Source organism: Phascolarctos cinereus, unplaced genomic scaffold (genome assembly GCF_003287225.1).
Source record: "Phascolarctos cinereus isolate Bilbo 61053 unplaced genomic scaffold, phaCin_HiC Scaffold_8;HRSCAF=390, whole genome shotgun sequence".
In the NCBI taxonomy this organism is placed as follows: Eukaryota; Metazoa; Chordata; class Mammalia; order Diprotodontia; family Phascolarctidae; genus Phascolarctos; species Phascolarctos cinereus.
Genome location: NW_027556291.1, coordinates 74,442,297 through 74,466,666, shown reverse-complemented (window position 1 = coordinate 74,466,666; position 24,370 = coordinate 74,442,297). Strand labels below are relative to the sequence as shown.

The 24,370-nt window shown below is 44.1% G+C and overlaps 1 protein-coding gene and 1 pseudogene across 3 annotated transcripts; one reads left to right on the top strand and one right to left on the bottom strand.

Moving 5' to 3' along the window:
* Positions 1-1,770: 1,770 nt before the first annotated feature.
* On the bottom strand, positions 1,771-11,141 carry DNASE1L1 (deoxyribonuclease 1 like 1). Of its 3 annotated transcripts, none has more exons than XM_020975679.2 (10): positions 11,031-11,140; positions 8,173-8,346; positions 7,902-8,048; positions 7,462-7,550; positions 7,279-7,365; positions 3,595-3,695; positions 3,187-3,302; positions 2,916-3,073; positions 2,683-2,773; positions 1,771-2,553 (listed from the first exon to the last, which is right to left on the bottom strand). In XM_020975679.2, exons 3-10 carry the CDS (start codon positions 8,040-8,042, stop codon positions 2,425-2,427), a joined length of 912 nt encoding a protein of 303 aa, XP_020831338.1. In that variant the 5' UTR covers positions 8,043-8,048; positions 8,173-8,346; positions 11,031-11,140; the 3' UTR covers positions 1,771-2,424. The 3 variants fall into 3 exon arrangements, with proteins under 3 accessions (XP_020831338.1, XP_020831340.1, XP_078004191.1); XM_020975681.2 differs by having other exon boundaries at positions 3,190-3,302; positions 11,031-11,139; XM_078148065.1 differs by lacking the exon at positions 8,173-8,346 and having other exon boundaries at positions 11,031-11,141.
* Positions 11,142-14,710: 3,569 nt separating this feature from the next.
* Positions 14,711-15,723, top strand: LOC110200319 (large ribosomal subunit protein eL30 pseudogene; annotated as a pseudogene).
* Positions 15,724-24,370: the final 8,647 nt, after the last annotated feature.

Here is a 24,370-nt window from a genome sequence, read left to right as displayed (position 1 = left end):
ATCGAACCCAGGAGAGCTGATGGTCACTAAGAGAGAGGGTATAGGGAAACAAGAAAGAAGGACAGAACTTAGGGTACACCTATAGTTAGGAGGCAAGATATGGATCATGACCCAGCAAGGGAGACAGCGAAGGAGTGGCTAGATAGGTTAGGAGGAGTACAAGGAGAGCAGTGTCATAAAAACTCAGAGGCAAGAAAGTATCCAAGAGGAGAATCATAGGATTACAGACTAAGAGCTGCAAGGGACCTTATAGATAACTCAGTCCAACCTCCTCTTCTTACAAATGGGGAAACTGAGGTCCAGGGAGGTTAAGTGATCTGTACAAGGTCACACAGATAGTCAAGTGACAGATGCTGGCTAGTCAACAATGTCAAATGCTACAGAGAGGTTGACCAGGATGAGGACTGAGAAAAGTCCCTTGGGTTTAGCAATTAAGAGATCATTGGGGGGCAGCTAGGTGGCGCAGTGGATAGAGCACTGGCCTTGGAGTCAGGAGGACCTGAGTTCAAATCTGACCTCAGACACTTGACACTTCCTGGTTGTGTGACTCTGGGCAAGTCACTTAACCCCAATTGCCTCACTAAAAAAGAGAGAGAGAGAGAGAGAGAGAGAGAGAGAGAGAGAGAGAGAGAGAGAGAGAGAGAGAGAGAAATCATTGAGAACTTTGGAGAGAGCAATTTCAGTTAAATGATGAGGTTGAAAGCTATATTGCAGTGAGTGAAAGGAGAAGTGGAGGCAATGAATTGAGACAGCTTTTTCTAGCCATTTGACCATAAAAAGAAAGACAGTGCCTTAAAAAGTGAGAGCAGACAAGTAGAGGCATGAGCCTGGGCAATGGTGAACCTGGAACTAGAACTTCCCAACTCCAAGATCTAGGAATGTTGGCAGAATGGACAGAGTCCTAGACTTGGAATCAGAGGTTCCTATTCTACTTATGACACTTCCTGCCTAAGAGACATCATTTCTCTGCATCATCATTGCTTGGTAGGTTGAATGGGGATAGATGATAGCCTGTGCTAGAGCACTGACCTCACAGGGTTGTTGTAAGGCTCCAATGGGAGACAATAAAATGGTTTGCAAACTTCAAAAACATATGAGTGAGAAGAGCAGAAGTGGATGCAGTGAGTGTGGTCAGCTTTTTCTAGATGTTTGGATGTGAACAGGCTCTAGAGGTATGGGGATGGGAGGGTCAAGGGAGAAGGAGAGGGGACACCTGGGCTTGTTTGTAGCCAACAAAGGCAAGAGCCCATAGATGGGGAGAGATTAAAGACTAGAAGGAGGGGGAAATGATGGTTGTGAATCTACTGGAGAATACAGGAGAAGATGGGGTCAAGGGTGCAAATAGAGGGGTTTGCCTTGGCCAGGGCCTCATCTTCATATAAGACAAAGGTAAAGGAGAAGATGGAGGATGGAGGATGGAGGATGGTATCAAAGGGTTTTGAGATGTAGCAAAGGGAAGAAGAGCAGTCATGGCAAATGGCCACAATGAAGTATAGGGCGACATCCTCTACTACAAGGACATGGGGAGAAAGTGCTATGGGAGGCTTGAGGAAGGAAGAGATGTCATTTCCCCAGAAGGTGATACAGAGAGAAGGAAGAGTAAAATGATTGGGTAACAAGGGCTGAGGTAGGCTTCAACAATCCCCCATTTGTAGGGACCTATGACTTCCTCCACCTCTTTCCAGCTGTGTGGTAGGAGCCTGGTGAGAGTTAGGCACCAACCTCTGGCTCCTAGTGAACAGGGAGGCTGAAGAAATAGGGACAAAAGAATTGAGTTCAGTGACCCTGTTTATTTAGTCCAGAGGACTTCAGTCAGGCAGCATCTCCGAGAGCCCCCCAAAGCTTTCAGTTGCCCATGGGATATTGATGGGCCCCACCAAATCCCCAGTGGGGAAGCTGAGGCCAAGAGGGGTGGGCAACTCTCAGACCATAGCCTCTACTCCAAAAGGAACAGATCTGAGGAGGGGATCTAGGAGTGTGAGTTGTGGTTGGATCCCATGGTTTCCTGAGTCAACACCTGGCCCACCAGGTCTGGCAGCCAGCACAGTTCTTAGGACAACTCTGGTAAAGGTGTGGGACAGCCCCTACATGCAGTCAGTACAGTCTCGTGGATGAGATAATGACCCCAAAGGCCAGGAGAAGGAAGGGGCCTCGTCCCAGAGCCACCTCCCTCCCTGACTTCCAAGTCACAGGAGCAGAAATGAATAAATATATTGGGGGAATGGGTAGGGGAAGAGAACAGAAGGTAGGGTGCTCACGAAGGAGGTGAGAAGAAGGGAAAGAGTGAGCTGGGTCCTGGCTCTGATGGAGTCAAGAAAAAGGCACTTTTGATTCCAGCTGTTACAGCTATGGAGAAGGGGAGAGAGGTCAGTCCCTGGAGAGGTCCCCAAGATGAGGAAGCCAGGATCCCAAAGGCCAAAGTTTTCACAATGGGGATTCCAGTCCAGTGAGCAGAAGCAGCATAGCAACGTTAACAGGGATGTAGGCCAAGGGCCAACCTGGGGACCCATTCAGCTCTACCTCTACAGGATAGTGGTCACTGATGTTCAGAGCCTGTGGACAAGGAGGAGATTTGGAGGTCATGCCTCATTCTGCCTCAAAACTTGGTCCTTCCCATCCCCAATTCCCAGGACCCTCTTGTTTTCTCCAAACCCATTTTCCAAGCTTGGCCCTTACTCCTACCTCAGCCTCAGTCAGTTGGAAGCTTTGGGGAAATTTGAAGGCAGCAGCCCATTTCACCAGCCCTTGGCAGTGCTCTCCATGAACCACAATTCTGAGAGAGTAACAGGGGGTTGGGGGCGGGGCAGGGAGAGGAAGAGTTATCAGTCGGGGGTTACAGTTGCCCCAGTGCTAAACCCAACCCCTGTAATCTGATCCAGGGAGCCCAGCCTTAAGGCCCAGGCAGGAGGACTGACCGGTCATAGGTGCAGTATGTGCTATCCCTCACAGTTGTGTCCTCCCCATCAGGGATCACCCAAAGGAAGCCTGGATTGGTTCTTAGCACCAGCTCCCCTTGACGCTTCTTGGACAGTGATGAGCAGTCTGCATTGAAGTCCCCAAGTAGTATCACATTCTGGGGACAGAGCAAGAGCTGGGGTCAGGCCCAGGAGACCCAACCTAATACCTATTCCAAATTTGCCCACTAACCCCCTCCTCCAAACCCCTCCCAGACCCCCAAGCTGCCACCACCTCATTCTGCCACTGCTGGGAGACATTAAGAAAGACGATGTACAAGGCATCCAGCTCAGTTGCCACATCCTTGGGGGTTGTGTGCAATGGCACCAGGGCCAGCTTGGGGAGCACTAGAGAGATGAGGAGGGGAAAGTGAGGACCATCTGTCCCCACACCCTCCTTTTGTCCCTCTCATCTCTAGGTTCCCTCATCCTGGACTCCATTTCCTCTGTCCCTCCCCCTTCCTTTTCCTGTGCCCCCTCCCTTCTCTGACCCTATTGCCAGTATTCCACACCCTGGGTTCAAACTGAGCAATCTACACCAACTTTCACATGTTCCAATCACTGGTATTTGGGTAGCCTCCAGCCTCCCCCATCCCCTCTTCCAGATGGTCCTGTAGTGCTGCCCAGGCTCTACTCATACCCTTGCTGGGCAGGCTGAATTGGGCCACAAATGGTTCTCGGGCAAAGACATCCATCTTATCATCATAAACATAGGCATTCAAGACCTGGGTCTTGTGTGATCTGTAGGAGACAGAAGATGGGACAAATGATAGAAAGTATAATTGATAAATACCCAGAAGACAGACTTTCCCTTTTGCATGTGCTCTGAGCCCTGGAAGGCTCCTCTTTGGATATGGCCTTCAAAGCCTGCTGCAGCAGGACAATAGACCTGAAGGTGCTGGCCTACTGAGAGAAGAAAAACAGCAGCAAACAAGGGGAGGCAGAAAGAGAATTAAGAATCTGGACTCTCCACATTCTCCTCTTGCCAGCTGAAAGGTCGGTATGTGGAAGCATGGTGAAAAATTGGCAATGTGCTGCTCAGGATCAAGAATGAAAGCAGGCAGAGGTTTGTAAACTCTACCAAAGCTTCATACACATACAGCATTAACAGAAGAGGGCCTCAACAATGGCAACCAGTGAATAACATCCCCCAAAACTGAAACTGACTCTTTTAACAGACAGGAAACAACTAGCTCCCAAATGACATGGGAGCCACTTCCAAATCCATCACCTGGGCACAAAAATCAACACCAAGTGAAAATAAAGTAAGTATGAGAAGACTCAATTCAAACGGCTCCAAGCTGACAATCAGTTAGTGCTGAAAAATGGGCAATGAAGACAGGAACACATCTCCACATAGTCTAGCAACATTTTCTGGAGAATTATGACTAATCTAATCAAAATACCTTAACAAGGAGATCCAACAGCCTGGAAATGACCTTGGCCAGTTTGATCTCTTTGCCAAAGAGAGAAATATCGCAGCTAAGGGAAACAGCAGTTTAGACTGTGAAGTACTTTATAAAATCTTATAGAAGAAGCTGAGACAAGAAGTCTCAACTCATAAAGCATTGGAAAGCAGTGAAGGGAAAAACACGTTTACAGAAAACTTGACAAGAGACCCAACTAAGCCAGATTAGCCTTCGAATATTTAAGGATGATGTTGGAAGGCAGACCACAAAACAAGTGAAAAATCAGAGAATCTCGGCTAGCATTTCTTTCTCTGTTCAGTCATTTTTCAGTTGTGTCTGACTCTTCATGACCCCATTTGGGATTTTCCTGGCAGAGATACTGGAGTGGTTTGCCATTTTCTTCTCCAGCTCATTTTACAGATGAGGAAACTGAGACAAACAGGATTAAGTGACTTGCCCAAGGTCACACAGCTGGTAAGTGTGTGAGGCCAGATTGGAACTCAGGAAGATGAGTCTTTCTGACTCCAGGCTCAGTGCTCTATCCACCAACCCACCTAGCTGCCCTATTTTTTTCTCTAGACAACTCTTTTCCGTCAATGACAGAGAAGTCATCCATTTCCTTTGTACTGTAACATCATAGTTCCCAATGCACAGTATAAGGAGTGAGACAGCACTGGAAATGGGGGTGAGATGAACTACTAGAACAGACCAAGTACATGCCAAAGAGATTCATGCTGGAGGTGACGAAACTGTGAAGCCATTGAGGGGCTGCTGTTCAAGAAGACTCCGTTACGATTAGATAACATACACACGTAATGGTCCAATTTAGCATGGTTTTGTGATTTTCCCCAACTCCATTCAACAGCATATGAGTAGGAGCAAAGTACACCGATGGTAGGAATAATCCAAGGTTAGGGTTTGGTAAGACACAATCAGCAAGGACAAGGGGCCAAAGGATTCTAGAGTGGAGGATAGTGGAGAGTTGACTGGTTCACCCAGTGCAGGGGTGATGGCCTGAGAAAAAACTGAAGGGCAGAGGCATTGGAGGACATGGGGGAGGACAAAGAACCTTGATGGTCACACCATTGATGCAATCCCACTATACAACTGTTAGCAATATGCTAACCTAAACACTCTCTCCTACAAGGTGTCTTCCATGCATGTGTCAAAATCAAGACTAGGAACCAGGGCAGAGACTCAAAATTCACATTCACTCTAGAGTTCAGGAAAGGGTAACTCACTATCAAGAGTATGCATTGTACAACCAAGGGTTATGCAATTGGGTGCACAGCCCGCAGAACTGGTCCAGCTATGTGAATATACACATGTGCATACACATATGTGTACATCTACACGTGTGTGTGTGTGTGTGTGTGTGTGTGTATCTTGGACACTGTGGATGGACAATGAGCTGGTCCAGAATTTAAAAAAAGGATTTGGGAAATTGTGAGGCATTTTGAATGAGCCCAAGCTTCTCCCTGAAATAACAATCCATCTTTGCAATGCCCTTTTCATCAAGGGATGCTATGTGGCTGAAAATCAAGGCATAGCACAATCTCAGAAGAATGAAAATGGCGGCTCTTCCCCAGGGCCATGGAGACCAGGTCAGGCCTTCTGGTCCTGGGCTTTCATTGGCCTACTGCCGGTCTGTGTTCCTTAGCACTGAACTCAAGCTCACAGCTTCAGAGTTGCAGGGAGGATCATGGAGTTGACACCTACGGGTTTTTCCGCCCTTCGGCTTAACTTTCAAAATAAGAGGGAGCAGGAACAGGCATGGAAGAATCAGAGAGGGACACAGGCACAGAGGCACTGGCCTGCACCCAAACCTGGAGGGAAGGAGGGAGGGAGGAAGAGAAAGAGCTATGCAACCACATGGCCTTTACAGACAAGAAACCAATGAAGAGGTCAAAGAATGAGAGAGGTGGAATATTAGTGACAGCTTGAAGGAAGGGATGTGGAACCTAGACAGGAGAAGGCAAGAAGCAGGTCAGAGATGCCTAACTTCTCTAGGACCTCAGAGAGGAATAGGTAGACCACCCACACCGTCGACATGGGCATAGCAGGCAGCTACACTCACTAAGGAGCAACCTTGACTTAGGTGAACTTTGTAAATAGTGTGTAATGTGGACTTTCTGGGTTTCAGGGGAAAGGTGGAAGCCTGGAAGCCACTAGAGGAGAGAAAGAGGTCACCAGGATTTGAACTGGGGTAACCTCTCAGGAATTAGTGGGAATCAGCCTCTCAAGAGGATTGCTTCTCACTGGTCTGTTGGTTGAAAAACCAGTCTTTTTCTTAGTCTCACCCCATCTGTGCTTTAGAAACAGCACAGTCAACACAAAATTAGCTCAGGGCTAAGGAGGGAGGAAATGGCTTATTTTCAAGTGTGTGTGCTATATGAATCCCACCTTCCCCGTTAAAAAGGTTTAGAGCTACTTCCTGGGGCAAGAGAGGCCAGGGATTGCACAGAGGCCTGGGGGGAGAAAGGGGATGGGAGATAAGTAGAGAGCACAGGTGGAACTAGAGCAGGGCAACTGGAGCTTTGCTCCAAGTTGACACGATTTGGAGGTTACTTATAAACACTTGAGCTTGTAGGCCTGAACAATTGAACTTAGCACCAGGTTAGTAAGAATAATTAGTTGAAACAGCCAACCTCCTTCCAGTGGTTGAGCCTCAGGTGAGTTCCCCCCAGCCCTGCTGCCTTTCCCAGCAGTGGCCTTGCAGTGTCCTGGGGTTTTTGTCTCCTCCCACCCTCACAAGGTGGAGTCCCCAAGTCTGTCTCACAGTAAGCCTTGTGTCAGAAGACCCAAGATTCCTCCTCTCCCACAACTCAATTTGTTTGGCCCAACAAGTCCTCATGGGAGTGTGAGCCTGGGGTGGCCTGACCCAGGGAGAGTGGGGACAGAGATGTTGCACTCACCGGTACACATAGACATATTTCTCCATGTAGGTACTGCGTCCCAGCAGAGGACTACTCAGGAAGCTATAGGGGCCAGAGTCATCAAACCTGATGGAGAAGGGCAGGATCAAAACTCTCTGTTCCCAAAGGTCAGTTCTCCCCAAGCTTTCCAACCTCCCTGCAATGGCTGCTGTACCTCCGTACCTGTTGAGGTCCCTGAGCAGCAAAGGAATGGCATCGCCTGAGGTGTCCACCACTTCCTGCAACACCGTGATGTCACACCGAGCCAAGATCTGTTGGGTACAGCAATGTTCACTGCCCATTGATATTGAGGAGGCCACACCATCCTCTGCCTCAGCCCATTGCCCCAAAGGCATGGCTTAGCCCCAATTTGTTCCACTCAGAACTGGGACTGCTGTGGGTCAAAGTGGCATTTCTCTCCGCCCCTACCCAGTGCCCAGAATTCTGGACATACCTACATAGTATGTCAGAGATGAATGGGATCTTAGAAAATATCCTATCACTTGACAGTGGAAGAAACTGAGACCTAAAGAAATTACCTATTAGGGGCTGAAGTGGGATTAGAAATGAGGTGATCTCACAGAGTCACTTCTCTGGGTCTCAGTCTCTTTTGTGGTGCTCACCTTAACCATAGTTTCCATGATGTGGACCTTCGCCACCTTGGCAACTGTCAACCTCTGGGCATTGAAGGCACAGATCCGGAAGGCACTAGTTAACCCTGCCAGGAGCAGGATAAAGAGCAGCGTGGGGACCGGGCTGGGCATGGCTGCCTACCAAGGAGGGAAGAGACAGGGCATGAGCGTGGAACAGGCTCCAGGTGCTTCCCAAAGGGCTCCAACCCAGAGGAGATGGCACTGGGGCTAATATTGTTCAAGAGAGAAGAAGGGGAAGGACCTGGAAGAGTCACGGGTGGGCTTCTCACTGAATCATCAGGCACCACACAGGAAGGCAGCCATGTGGCTGTCATTGGAAGGTTGGACAAGTTTCAAGGACTGGCCTGGGAGATGGGCAGCCAGTCCTCTCCACACCTGAAAACTCCTATCGCATCTTGAACTTTCAGCCTTCTTCCTGTGGCACAATAGATAAAGTGTCAGATTTGGAGGCAAGACGATTTGGGTGCCAATAAGCTGGGTGATCCTCAGCTCTTAACTACTCCATGTCTCAGTTTCCTCATCTGTAAAATTACCCATAATAGCTATCTCACAGTATTGTTGTGAGGCTCTAACAAGTTGTTTGTAAAAGCACTTAGTTAAAGGTTACGGACTGGACCTGTAAAGAGGGAACTCCTTCTATACTAAACACTAGTTTAAAAACTATCAGTCCTATTATTATTATTATTATCTGTCTCTCCATCCCCATCTATGTATTGTATATCTCTCCCTCTCTCTGTCTTTGTCCCTGTCTCTCACTCTGTCTCTCTCCAGATCTCCGTCCCTATTAATCTCTTTTTAGTAAGAATAATACTACTCCAGCTGCCTGATGCTGGGGAAGCATCTTCACATCCAGTCATCTCACCTGGGGCCTGGGGAATCCAGAAGACAAATTCTCTCCATTTCTAGGGGGTTGGAGGGAATGGAGTAGGATGGGAAGGTCTGTACCTACGATTTCTTTAGTGTCAGGAACTCCTGATGTGGAACCTCCCTCCCCATGAATATGTTTGTAGCTTCTAATATTAGAGAACAAGACATTCGCCTGGGGCACTGAAGAGTTTGAATGACTGGCCCAGGATCACACTGCCAACAGAACTTGAATCCAGGGCTTCTGACTTCAAGGCTGGCCTTGTATCCACTAAACTACTTTGGGTCTGTAGTCATTTTGCAGATAAGGAAACACAGACCCAGCCCCAATTGATAAACGGTCAAAGGATACGAACAGGCAGTTTTCAGATGAAGAAATTAAAGCCATCTATAGTCATACGAAAAAATGCTCTAAATCACTATTGATTAGAGAAATGCAAATCAAAACAACTCTGAGGTACCACATCACACCTATCAGATTGGCCAACATGACAAAACAAGAAAATGATAGATGTTGGAGAAGATGTGGGAAAATTGGAACACTAATGCATTGCTGGTGGAGTTGTGAAATGATCCAACCATTTTGGAGAGCAATTTGGAACTATGCCCAAAGGGCTATAAAAATGTACATACCCTTTGCACTTCTAGGGCTATATCCTAAAGAGATCATACAAGTGGGAAAAGGGCCCACATGTACAAAAATATTCATAGCAGCTCTTTTTGTGGTGGCAAAGAATTGGAAATTGAGGGGATGCCCATCAACTGGGGAATGGCTATAAGAAACGATGAGTAAGAGGACTTCAAAAAACATGGAAAGACTTGTATGGACTGATGCTGATTAAAGTGCGCAGAACCAAGAGAACATTGTACACAGTTAACGTTGTGCAATGAGTAACTTTGATAGACTTAGCCCTTCTCAGCAATGCAAGGATCTAAGACATCTCCAAAAGTCTCGTGATGAAAAATGCTATCGAAGCATACTATTTGCTATTTTTTTTCTTCTGTTGTGTTTTGTTTCCTCTTTCTTGTGGTTCCTCCTATTGGTTCTAATTCTTCCTTACAATATGACTAATGTGAAAATATGTTTAATAGGAATGTATATGTAGAGCCTATATCAGATTGCACACCATCTTGGGGAGGGAAGTTGGGAGAGAGGGGAAGAAAAATTTAAAACTCAAAAGCTTATGGAAGTGATTATTGAAAACTAAAGATAAATTAATAATAATAATTTTTAAAAAATGAAACGCAGACCCACAAAGGTACAAGAAGATAGGAAGAGCCGCCCACTGAGTGAATTGGGCCTTAGCCACCATTCCAAAGGGGTCAGAGGCCCTGCCACCTGCCCCTGACACTCACAGTGCCTTAGTGCTGCTTGCTCATACTCCTCCCTTACCATATTTGTGCTACTGGAGGCCCTCATGTTCTCCTCTGGGTGCTCATATTTGTGCCCCCACAGGCACATTGGTGACCATTTTTCTTTTCCCAAAACGTGTACACAAATATAGAGACATGTTTGTTCACAGCTTTGGACCTGGCAAGACCCTTGGAGAGCAGCCAGTCGGCCCAGACTTGTTCATTAAACAGAGAAGGCACAGAAAGGTTAAAGATGTGCTCAAGATAACACAACGAATCAGTGGGAAAACCAGGGCTCCTGGTCCAGGGGAAAGTTCGACTTCTTCCTCTCTCTCTCTCCCTCCCTCTCTCCCCCCACTTTTGAAGCAGTCTCTTGTAGGTTGGGGGAAGTAAGGGGGGAGGCACGTTCCGTTGGGAAGTGGGTGCTGCCCTCCAATCCATAAGGGGAAAAGAGACCAAGCCGAAGGAGTCTTAAGCATTGGCCACAGCACCCTTGGCAAGAAATGTGCCTGCCTCAGCCCCCCACCCTCACCCTGGCTTTCCCCTCCTTCAAAGCGCCCATAAGAAAATCCTGGCCTCGCTGCACCCCAAACTCCAGTGTCCCCCAAGATCTCAGTGTCTAGGGCCCGCCTCTGGCTGTCTCTCAGGGGGCGGAGGTCCCTGGACTGGACAAGTGAAGAAAAGAGGAGCCCTGCGTCTCGGGGGGCCCAACATAAAGCCCCCAACCCCACCCCCACCGGCTGCCCAGGACATTAGGGGCTAGCCCAAGAAGTATATGTCTGGCCCAAGATCCCAAGCCTGGAGGGGGAGCGCGGGTTCAGGCCAGTCCTGGGGGAGCCCCTCCCCACTCCCTGCCCTGCCCATTGGACCAGCCCGCTCTACCTGAGAAGCCGCTGCTAGACGCGTCTGCCCGCCTGCGGATCCCCGGGTCCCCCCATCCCAGCCCAGTCGGGTTCCGTCTCCCTTTCCGGGCTGGTCTCCTGCCTGCACCCCACCCCACCCTGCTAGCTGGGCGGGGAGAGGAAGGAACGAAGCCTCAGCCAGTCCCCACCCATTCTGGGGCGTCTGAGCCAGGCTGGGGCTGGACAGCCATCTTCCAGAAATGTCTGGACAGAAACTTGAGGAGGCCTAGGGGTGGGAAGGGAATCCCAGGACCCTTAAGCGACTGTGACTGTAGGAGAGAGTCTACCTGCGCTCCCACGCCTCCACAAAGGGCAGTCTGGCCCTGGGGCCAAGCTTCACTTGAATCAAATGAGATATTTGTAAAAAGCCCTTAGCGCAGTGCCGAGTACAGGGTAGCTCTATATAAATGCCTTTCCCTTTCTGTCTTCCTAGCAGCCTGAGTTTGGGCTAATCACCCTTCCCCCAGCTTCAGAGGCAGAGAGGTATCACCTGAAATCAACATTGCTTTGTATACTACAGAGTAAATTCTTGGAGGACAGAGTTTGTTGTTTGCCTTTGTATCCCAGCTCTCAGTGCCTGTCAGACACACAGTACGCGCTTAATCCATGTGCTTGTTGACTGCCTCGCGCCCCCGCTCCCCAACCCAGCTGTTTGGGACAGGAAGCACCTGCCCAAAGCTGGTTGGGTGCCTCCTGCACCCGTGCCACCATAAATAGGGAGCTAAAAGAAGGGACTCAAGCCACTGATTTTACAGAAAAGGAAACTGAGGCCCAGAAGAGGGAGACTTCTCAGAAGGTGTCACTCAGGTAAAAAGGAGCAGAGCTGGGAAGCGAACCCAGGTCGTCCTCTGCCTCCAAATGCAAATGCCTCCACTACATCATATCAGTGATGCCATCTGACTAGAAATCAGCAGCCTCTCCAGAAAACCAAGGGAACCCATCCTAGGCATAGATGTCCAGTAGACATCTGAAACTCAACATGTCCAAAACTGAACTCATTCTCTTTCTCTCTAAACCCTCCTTCTTTCCCTATTAGGTGGAGGGCACCACCATCCTCCCAGTGCCCCAAGCTCACAACCTCGGAGTCATTCTGGACTCCTCCTTCTCTCTCACCCCCCGCCCCCCCCAAGATCCAAGCTGTTTCCGAGGCCGGTCCATTTCACCTCTGCAACATTTCTCCAATACACCCCGTTTCTCTCCTCTGACCCTCATCACCTCACCTCAGAACTATTGCAGTAGCCTGCTGGTGGGTCTGCCTATCTCAGGTCTCTCCATCCTTCCTTCAGCCAACAAAGTGATCTTCCTAAAGCTCAGGTCTGACCATATCACCCCCTCTCCCCCAATAAACTCCAGTAGTTCCCTATTGCCTCCAGGATCAAATATAAAATCCTCTGCTATTCGAAGCCCTTCATAACCTAGCCTTCTCCTACCTTTCTAGTCTTCTCCTTTTTTTTTTGGCTAGGCAATGGGGTTAAGTGATTTGCCCAGGGTCACACAGCCAGTAAATGTCTGAGGCCAGATTTGAACTCAGGTCCTCCTGACTCCAAGGCCAGAACTCTATCCACTGCTCGACCTAGCTGCCCCCTTTCTAGTCTTCTCATACCTTATTCCCTGACCCATACTCTTCAGTCCAGTGATACTGGTCTCCTGGATGTTTCATGAAAAAGACATTCTGTCTCTTGGCTCTGTACATTTTTCTGGACAAAGGAAATACAGTTTCAAAAAAAAAAAAGATTTTTAAACCAAGTTATCAGACCTCAGGGGCAGCCAGGTAGCAAAGTGGATAGAGTGCTGGGCCTGGAGTCAGGTGGACCCAAGTTCAAATCTTGCTTTAGATACTAGCTATGTGACCCTAGGTAAGTCACTTAACCCTGTTTGCCTCAGTTTCCTCATCTGTAAAATGAGCTGGAGAAGGAAATGGCAAACCACTCCAGCCCCTTTGCCAAGAAAATCCCAAATGGGATCACGGAGAGGCAGACAGGACTGAGATTACTGAACAACAACAGACCTCAGGTTAAGAATCTCTCTTCTACCGTAACAACACTATTTTTCCCCAATTCAACAAGCATTGATATTTACTGTGGATACCTAGGGTTTCAACATCACTTTATTCCAAATGTATTGCTGTCCCCTCCCCAGGAGCTATTCTTTGTACAAAGAATAAAAGAGAGAGAGAGAGAAAGAGAGAGAGAGAGAGAGAGAGAGAGAGAGAGAGAGAGAGAGAGAGAAGCGCCTTTGAACAAAGCTAAATGACAGATCACCAGAGCAAGCCACTATGGTCAAATGCAATGGCCCTACCTAGTCACCACTTCTACAAAAAAGGGAAGGATTTTCTCATACCTTCTCCTTTTTGGTTTGGTGTTTCTATTTACATTGTTGTCAATGATTTGTTGTTAACAAACATATCAACACCAGAGCATAAGCATTTATGAAGCAGCTGGGGTGTACAGGTATTCAGGAAGGACTAACACCTCTGGTGTGAGGACTGCTCATCTACCTTTGATGTCTCACCTGTGGCTCAGAAGCTGCAGCCTGCACAGCCGCCACACCCCAGGAAACTGTTTCTGCCAGATGGGCTAAACCAGATTGAGGCTAACCAAGGGGCTTCAAAACCTTCAGTGAGTTGAAGGAGTCTACTTCAAACACATGAAGACTTACCCTGGCAGAATACGCAAATGTGAACAATTTGTTCCAGGCCATGAAGCTAGCAGGTGCTGGCGCTATGGAATGCTTAGAGCTTGGTTAGATATTGAAGATGCCAAAGTCATCCACTGCATCCTGAGTCATCACCAGGCATCTTGACTTTTGTCTTGCCACTGGACTTTGATGACTGGTAGAGAGAGTGAGGATGATGACTTCAAGCAACTCTGCGTCACTTAAATACAATTTATTCAGAAATCAAAAGACATCACCCATACCATTTTACCATTTTTACCTACCTCAGAGTCCTGTGGCAACAGGCAAGTGACGGAGCAACAAGTGCGGGTACTCTGGGAGTCACAATACTGCCCGCAGGTAGCCCAGGGTTGTTTTCTCACTGGACTGAAGCAGCAGTGGGATTCAACAGCCCCCTGGGTGTCTGAGTCTGACTGAACTACTCACCTCCTGATGTGAGGAAGGGTCTAGAAAAAAGTGCCTTAAAAATTTTTTTTTAATTTTTTAATTAAAAAAAAATTTTTTTTAAGGGGGCAGCTAGGTGGTGCAGTGGATAGAGCACTGGCCCTGAAGTCAGGAGGACCTGAGTTCAAATTCAGCTTCAGACCAGAACAGTTGACACTTACTAGCTGTGTGACCCTGGGCAAGTCACTTAACCCCAATTGCCTAAAAAAAAAAAAAAAGGTGCCCCAAATTTTTAGGTGTCTGCTTCACCCAACCCTGGCCTGCTTACTGCAGCAGGCAGTAAACATCCTACCCTGAGGTCAAAACACAAAAAAATGTAGGAAAACTTTTGCATAGATGATTCCACTCACCATCAGTACATGGAATGTGTGCACAATTATGGACCACATGAAATCCAGTAGACCTGAGAGACGAACAGCTGTCATTGCATGAGAACTCATGCAGGTATCACATCCAAATAGCAGCCCCGCCTTTCTTACTTCCTGGCCATCTTGGCAGCAAGTCTCTGGCTGAGGGTCCTCCTGCACCGCAGGCAGGAAGATGGTGGCTGCAAAGAAGACAAAAAAGTTGCTGGAGTCCATCAACTCGAGGCTCCAGCTGGTCATAAAAAGTGGCAAATACATGCTAGGCTACAAACAGACCCTGAAAATGATCAGACAAGGCAAAGCCAAATTGGTCATCCTAGCCAACAACTGCCCAGCCTTGAAGAAATCAGAGATTGAATATTACACTATGTTGGCCAAAACTGGCATACATCACTACAGTGGCAAAACATTGAATTGGGTACATCATGTGGGAAGTACTACAGAGTATGTACACTGGCTATCATTGATCCAGGTGATTCTGATATCATTAGAAGCATGCCAGAACAGACCAGTGAAAAGTAAACTGTACAAAAGTATTCTTTAATAAACGGGCAATAACTTGTTTAAAAAAAAAATAGCAGCCCCAAGTGGCAAATACTAGAGGAGTCACAGACTGTCACACCTCACAGGGAGTCCTTGGGAAGAATGGAGTCAGAAACAGAAACAGCAATGGTCACTACTGAAGACTTAGAGATTAAAATACTGTTAATCTTGCAGCAGTTTCAGTTGAGTACTAGCCACAGTTGAGCTTTGAATTCAGTTGAGTGAGAACAAGATTGTAAGTGTGAGAGATGATCTCTCAGAAGTGAAGCCTCCTCAGGGGATCAATGGTTCTTGTTAATATTTCTTGATTGAAACCCTCCCTGTCTCAGACCCTGTTTTTTTAAATGCTTAGCAGAAAGAATAGTCCTGCCTCCAACCTGAACTGCTTGTCCTTGCAAAACGTCCAGCCTTCTCCTGTCTCTGGGCAAACTTGTGTAACTTCATTATTAGGTTTCCAAAATAAGGACTTGTATTGTTTGGATTGTTTCCTTGTTCTTTGTCTTTGGGAAAGATTTTTCGCGCCTAGAATGTAAGCCCGCCTCCCAGCCAATGGGAACAAGGGAAAGCGGTGGGTGGAGGTTTGTTTGCATTAGGGTATATAATCACATTTTGCTTTCTGTGCCCCACCTCTTTCCTACTGGGAGCCTACCAGAGGAGCAGACGCCCCTTCTCGTGAGATTGTAATAAAAAGTAACCTTTGCTTCCACCTTGAGAAGTCTCTGAGTTTAATTGATTTAGAGTCGCTGTCCCACACATAAGGATTTGAGAAGTGAGTGAAGAGACTCAACATAAAGAGACAGCTTTTTCCTTTTCATAAAAAAAAGTAAATCCTTTTTTATTTTTAAAAATGTTTTTATTGACATTGATGGTGGGGCTATGAATCAGTACAAGCATTTCGGAAAGTAATTTGGAATTATGCAAACAAAGTGACTATACCCTTTGGCCCAGAGATTCACTACTGGTAGATGACTCCAGGGAAGTTGTTGATAAGAAATCTCCATATACATCCAAATCTCTATAGCATCTCTTTTAGGTAGCAAAGCACATGAAACAAAGTGAATCCACTCAGGAGACTTTCAAGTTCCGCTGTGTGAGATTCTATCCATCTGTAAGCTCTCTGGCCACCACAGCAGCTTTCTCAGGAGAGTTTTCACTCTTACTCCCTTAAAACACATGTGTCTGCCTTTCTCTGGTAGAGCTTGGGAAGTCTGGGTTTGCTTGACTGTGTTGACTCTGGATTTGCTGGTGGGCTCCTTGCCTGTTGTCCATGGGCTGACTTCTAGCTGACTTTTTATGCAGTTCTGGAGTGGAAAAAGTCACTTGCTGTTATTTCTCAATGGATTTCTCGATTATTATTCAGTTTGGTACCAATTTCAGGTTCTTGCTGGTGTGTGTGGATGGAATGTGTGTGTGGATGGAATGTGTGTGTTCAGGCATTCCCTTCTTGGCCAGCATTGCTTCTTATTTGTTTATCTATCTATCTATCTATCTATCTATCTATCTATCTATCTATCTATCTATATCTATCTATCTGTTTGTTCATTTATTTATTTATTTATTTTTGGTTTTCAGCATTCACTTTTATAAGATTTTGAGTTTTAAGTTTTCTCCCCCTCCTTCCCCTTGCCCCTCCCCAAGATGGCAGGCAATCTGATATAAACCATACATGGCATTGCTCCTACAATGATTCAGTTGGTGGCTTTCTTATATCTTTTCATTGCTTTAGTCGCTCTCTAAATTATTCTCTTAGATCTATTTCTTTCTTTTCTTTTCTTTTCTTTTTTTTGGTGAGGCAATTAGGGTTAAGTGACTCGCCCAGGTTCACACAGTTAGTAAGTGTCAAGTGTCTGAGGCTAGATTTAAACTCAGATCCTCCTGACTCCAAGGCTGGGGCTCTATCCACTGTGCCACCTAGCTGCGCCTAGATCTATTCATTTCACTCTTCATCTGTTCATGCATATAGAATCATAGATCTAAGGATAGAAAGGACCTCTAGTCCAATCCTCTAATTTTATAGTTGGGGAAACCAAGGCCCAGACTGATTAATGACTTGTTCAGTGTCAGAGTCAGAATCTGAAACCAAGTCCTCTGACTCCAAATATAGTTCTCTTTTTTATTTGTAATTTTTAAATTTTAAATTTAAATACAAAATAAGCAAAGAAACAAAGAAACAAACTTAAATAGTAAAACAAAATAATACAAAATAAGAAGAGAAAAAAAAGCATTGTTACATGTATGGCAGAACACGAGAGACAATTCAAAATATGCAGCAATAGATTTCCATTTCAAGAAAGCCTATATAATAAATACTATGCATTTTGTTGAGAGCTGTCTATCTTTTCTTTGCTTCCTTGTTTTATTTTGTTCTCTTCTGTGTACTTTTTACTTTGTTCTTCTCTCCTTCCCTCCCCCCCAAGAAGGCTACAATTAAGCGTACATATATATAGATACAGATATACACATATATGCATATACATACACATACATACATATACAGACATACACTTAAAGATATACATATATATGTATATATATATATATATATATATATATACACACACACACATATACCCATACATACAAACACTTACACATACATATACTTAGATATTTCTATGTAAGACTATACCATACTTATTTATCCTCTGTTTCTCTGAGGGTAGATAACCTCTTCCTTCATAAGTCCAAGTCTTTCCATATTTTCCCAAGTCCAGCATTTCCTACACCACAGCAATATTCCCATCTTATACTGTCTAGTTGTTTTAAATAGTCTAAAACAACTTTGATAAAGAGGGCTGACACATAGTGTAGTTTCCTTATTTTTCTCTTTTGATGAAATCTATGTTAGCCTTAACTTTGTCCAACATCATGATTAATATCTCTGCTCCTTTTTCCCCTAATAAATTCTACCTGATCTTTATTTTATGTTTCTGTGTATCTCTTATTTCCTATCCTCCTGACTCTGATACTTTACCTCCACCTTGCCCTCCTATTACTTAACCTACCCCCTCTCCAATGATCCCTCCCTTATCCTCCCATTCCTATTTATCTAAACACTCTTCCATACCCCTCTTTAACCTATTCCCTTACCCTCCCCTCTAAAGATCCCTCCCTTATCCTCTCTCCCATCCCTATCACATTAGCATTTTATTTCTTTCTGAATAGTCTTTTTAGCTGTTCCTAAATGGTTTTACTTTTAAAAATCATATCATATTCAGGTCTACCCTAATCTTTCTTATGAACTACTCAACTGCTAGTAACAATCTTAAACATATGTTTTACATTTTATATACATAGAAAATAAACAGTCTGTCTTTATTGAGTCCCTTGAAATTAGTCTCTTTCAATAGACAACACTGCCATGTATCTCCAAATTTCTCATAGTTGTCATTTCTTATAGCACAATAAGATTCCATTATTGTAATTTATCTAACCATTTCCTAATCAATAGGTCCTAGTTAGTTTTCATTTCTTTACTACCACAAAACATTCTGTTATAAATGTTTGGTATATGTGGGGGCTTTATTTATGTCATTTACCTCCCTTCAGTACAGACCCAGGAGAGGGATAATTTGGAGTTTGTTTGTTTTTTTAACAAAATCCTGAAAGTCTGACAATTCATTAAATATCCTTTTTTTTCATTCAGGATTATGCTTAGCTTTGCTGGGTATGATATTGTCAGCCAGAACCCCAATTCTTTTGCTCTTCAATATATAGTGTTCCAAGACCTGCAGTCTTCTAGTGTTGCCACTGCTAGGTCTTGTGGGATTCTAACTATGGCACCACCATGTTAAAATTTTTTTGCCTTGTTACTCGTAATATTTTATCCTTGAGCTGGGGGTTTCAGAATTTGACTATGATATACCTGTGGGTTTTCCTCACAGAATCTCTTTCAGCTAGTGATGGGTGGATTTTTTTGTATTTCTACTTTCCCCTCTTGTTCTAATGCTTCAGAACAATTTTCTTTATTTCTTGTATTAGTGCATCAGGATTCTTTTTTTTATCATAGCGTTCAGATAGTCCAATTATTCTTATAACTTCTCTTCTTTATCTGTTCTCCAGATCAGTTGTTTTTCTTATGAGATGTTTCACATTCTCTCCTATTTTTTCATTCTTTATATTTTGTTTTATTATTTCTTGATCTCTTATAACTTCACTGGCTTCCCCTTGTCCAATTCTGACTTTTGAGGAGTCATTTTCTTCCTTAAAATTCTGGATCTCTTTTTCTAATTGGTTGACTTTCTTTTCATAATCTTTTTGTCTTTCTTGGATTTTTTTTTTTTAGTTTTTCCTTAATCTCTTTCATTTGATTTTTAAAGTCTTTTTTAAGTTCTGTGAATTCTTTTTGGGTATGTGACCATTTGACGTTACTCTTTGGGGTAGAAGAGGGTTTCTTTGCTTCAGTATCCTCCTCTGAAGACAAACTCCAGTCTTCTGTATTCCCACAGTAATTCTCTATAGTTGGATTCTTTCTCCCTTGCTTGTTCATTTTTATTTATTTATTTATTTTTGTAGCAGCTTAGTTTTTGTAATCACCTCTAGACCTGGGGTATGGGGGAATGGTGCCTCTGGCCTCAGATCTGCCTTCGATTCTCCCCTCTGGCCTGGAACCAAAGCCAATGCTTCCAGCCTCCTGTAAGTGTCCAGCCAGCTGCATCTTCACCTTGCTGTTTCTTCCCTCACCCAGTATGTACTGGTTCCTTCACCCCCTCCCCAGCCACATCTCCACAGCACAGCTGGGTCTCAAGTTCCTTGTCAGTCTTCCCTGGCTCAGAAGCCCAATTCTCCTCACTGTCATGGGGTAAAAGTTCCTGTGGCTGGGACCGAGGCACCCTCCCAACCTAGCTAACCCCAGGGCTTGCATGTTGTTTAAGGGGACATAGCCTGGAGGTGTTTATTCTTCACAATGACCAAACCTTGTCCTGGTATTTTTCTTCAGATCTTCTCAGATTGTCCCAGGAGGACCACTGTTCTGTCCCTACTCTTATTTATTTTTACAGCTCTATGTTTGCCCTGAGGTGCTGTTTTATCTCGTTTGTGGGGAAAATCCAGAGAGCTTGGAATTTTCTGACCTACTCTGCCATCTTCCCAGAACACTGCCGTGTATCTCCAAATTTCTCATAGTTGTCATTTCTTATAGCACAATAAGATCCCATTATTGGAATTTATCTAACCATTCCCTAATTAATAGGTCCCAGTTAGTTTTCACTTCTTTAGTACCACAAAACATTCTGTTATAAATGTTTGGTATATGTGGGGGCTTTATTTATGTCATTTACCTCCCTTCAGTACAGGCCCAGGAGAGGGATAATTTTTTTCACAAAATTCCAAACTGCCTTCCAGAATGTTTGTAACAATTCATATCTCTACCAACATTGTACCTTATGCCTGTCTTCTCACAACCTTTTAAACATTGCCTATTTCTTTAAAAAAATTTTTTTCTTTTTCTTTTTTAATTTTTGCCAATTTAATGAGAGATAGTTTTCACAAGAATAGTTGTCAGTAGTCAACAAATGTTTATTAAGTTCCTATTACATGCCAGATACTGTGCTAAGCACTTGGGATACAAATGTGATAAAAGAAAGATAGTCCCTGTCCTCAAGGAGCTTATAATCTAATGGGAAAATACAACACACAAAAAGCTGGAAAGCAGGGAGAGGAGAGGGGTAAGGCACCTGACACAGGGGCATGATGGAAAAGTCAGACAAGTCCCCAGAGTAGTGCTTCCAGGAAAGAAATGAAGAGATGTTCTGACTTGGGCTCCCTGCCTAAATGGAGATTGGGAGTCCATGGCCCCACCTTCCAATCAGAGGGACAGAGGGTGCTGATGAGGTAGAACCCCAAGGCTGATAGGATCTTGTAGGATGATGAGGTTTTCCCAATAATGAACAATGGGGCATGGTGGAAAAGTCAGCCAGAGGTATCTCAGAGTAGTATAGAGTTCATTTTTTTGTACCTAAGCATATGCCCTTACATTGATCTTCATTTAATTTTGTTTCCTTTGCCACTGTTCTGCCTTGTTGAGGCATTTCTGTGTCTGGACTCTGTCATTCAAGGTGTTAGCTATACCCACTGGCTTCCTGGTCACTTGTCAATTGGATCAAGCATGGCCCTCATGTTGAAAGTTTTCCCCAGCAACGCCTTTGCTATTCTGGCCTCTCCAACCTGGACATCAAATAATGTTCTAGCTACAAGGACAAATGAGCCAGTCTGCTTCCTGAATTGTTTCTTTATTGTCTCTTCCAGGCCCTTAAGGGCTCAGGAGTCTTCATCATTTTCTCTGGATCCATAACTAATGTCCTGATGAGGTTCCCAATTGTATCCCAAGGAGAGCCATGGCCAGTGGCACCATCACTTCCCTATTCCTAGAAACTCTACCTCTCTTTGTGCAGCCTGAGAACACAAGCTTAAGTAACCAACTGCTCTTGAGAATGCAGCTATGTCAATGGGTCTGAAGCCACCTCACAATGTAAGTAGATGGATTCCCAACTATGTGGATGTCCAATTTCAAAGAGGAGTTGTGAGTGGGTCAATGGCAACATGTTAGAAGGCTAAAGAACTTAAGAACACCCTGTGGAACTTGTATAAACCTAGAAATTAGTTCTTAACCCAAGAGTTTTGAACAAGCAGAAGGGAGAGGGAATTCAAGATAAACCCCTGAGAAGGAATCAATTGGAGAAGAAGAGCAGAACACCAGACATCAGCCTCAGTGTTCACCCCCTTTGCCAGAGAGGACTTCATGAACTTCAGAGGTACCTACAGAGGACATCTCATCTTTTCACAGCCCTCAGTGCCCTCAGGTCAACTGATGGCAATGTCTTTATCAGAAACCAAAGACATGTTGGAATTAGATTCACAACTCTAAAACAAAAAGTCAAAGCTTTTGACCATTTAAGTCAATTTAGTCATTAAAGTCAAGTCAACAAATATTTATTAAGCACCATTATGTGCCAGGCACTGTGCTAAGCACTAGACATACAAAGAAAGGCAAAAACAGTCCCCGTTGTTGAGGAGCTCCCAGTCTAATGGTGAAGACAACATGTAAACAAACTATGGACAAACAAGGGAAGACCCTAAGATTGAGGGGGATTGGAAAAGGCTTCTTACAGAAAGTGGGATTTTAGCTAACACTTGAAGAAAGCCAAAGAAACTGGTAGGCAGAGATGAAGAGGGAGAGCAATACGGCCATGGGAATCCAGAGGTGGAGCTCTTGTGAGAGGAACAGCAAGCAGGCTATTGTTGCTAAATCACAGAGTACATGGGGGTAGTAAGGTATAAGTAGGGCAGCTAGGTGGCACTGCAGTGCATAGAATTCAGGGCCTGGAGTCAGAAAGACTCATCTTCCTAAATTCAAATCCAGACTCAGACACTTACTAGCTGTGTGACCTTGGGCAAGTCACTTCACCCCAATTGCGTGAAACTTTAAAAAAAAAGAGAGAGGAATAATTGTAACTATTAACTATTTGAGAATGACTTTTGTTCTTATATCTTTGTATAAATCTCTTGGAATAAGACCTTTATCAAAAAAATTGCTGCAAAGATTTTTCCCCCATTTTACTGCATCCTTCCTAATTCTGTTGTATTTTTATTTATTTTGTCAAATATTTCCCAATTACATTTTAATCTGGTTCTCATGTGCACATTTGGCACCTCTGATATAGTATTTTGATTTGTTGGAGCCAGAGTAAGGTACTTTGTTTACAATTTTATGCTTGGCCGTGTAATGTCCTTGTTCCTGTGTTTTATTCATTTTTTAAAAAAATAAATATTTTTGGTGATTTCTATTTCTTACGTAATCATATTTATCCTATGTATCCCTCCCCCTATCCAAGAGCCATCCCATATGACAAATAGTATTTTTTTAGAAAAGGAAAAAAAGTCACTACAATTGAAAATGTGAAATTGAAATTGAAAAGATTGAAAACATGCAATATGTAATACCTGTGGACCAAGGAGGTGGTTTCACTGAGTCCTCTCATATCTTTTAATTTGAGTCCCACTTGATCTTTATAATTTGCTACATTCACTTTTGATCCTTTAGGTTTGTCATTGTTCTTTCCATTTACGTTGTTGTAGACACTGTGTATATTGTTTTCGTGGCTCTGCTGACTTCCCTCTGCATCAGTTCATGTGGATCTTTTCATGCTTCTCTGTATTCATCACACACATCATTTCTTATAAGTGCAGTAATATTCCATTACATTCATATATCACAATTTGTTTAGCCATTGCCAATCTATGGGCATCTACTTTGTTTCCAATTCTTAGCTACAACAAAAAGTGCTACTATATTTTATAATGTATGAAGGACATTTTCTTATCTATGGCTTCCTTGGAGCATAAGACTAGTAATAAAGTCTCTAGTTGAAAGCGTATGGACATTTTAGTCACTTTATTTGCATAATTTCAAATTGCTTTCCATAATGGTTGTACCACTTCACAGCTCCACCAACAATGTGTGCCTATCTTCTCACAACCTCTCCAACATTGACTGCTACCACTTTTTGTCATTTTTGCCAATTTGTAGGGTATAAGATGAAACCTCAGAGTTGTTTTGATTTGCATTTCTTTTATTATTAGTGATTTGGATAAATTTTTCATGTAATTTTGAATACTTTGCAGTTCTTTTGAGAACTATTCATATCTTTTGACTACCTATTGGTGAGTGGCTATTAGTTATATATATGTATGTGTATAATACATGCACACACACTCAGATATATGTACATATACGTATGTGTGTATATATATATTCATTGTTTATATATCTTGGATACCAAGCTCTTATCAAAGAAATTTGATACAAAGATTTTTTCCCCATTCAATCACTTCCCTTCTTATCCTAGATGTATTAATATTGTCTTACAGAAACTTTTCAGTTTCAAGTAATAAAAATTATCTGTTTTATCTTTTGTAATTGCCTCTATCTTTTGTTTGGTTAAGAATACATCTCTTAGATCAAACAAATGGGAAAAGGGCCCACATGTACGAAAATATTCATAGCAGTTCTTTTTGTGGTGGCAAAGAATTGGAAATTGAGAGGATGCCCATCAATTGGGGAATGGCTGAGCAAGTTGTGGTATATGAATGTAATGGAATACTATTGTGCTATAAGAAATGATTAACAGGCAGACTTCAGAAAAACCTGGAAAGACTTATATGGTCTGATGCTGAGTGAAGTGAGCAGAACCAAGAGGACTTTGTACACAATAGCAGCCACGTTATGCAATGACTAAGATTGTTAAACTGAACCCTTCTCAGCATTACGAGGATCTAAGACATCTCCAGAGGC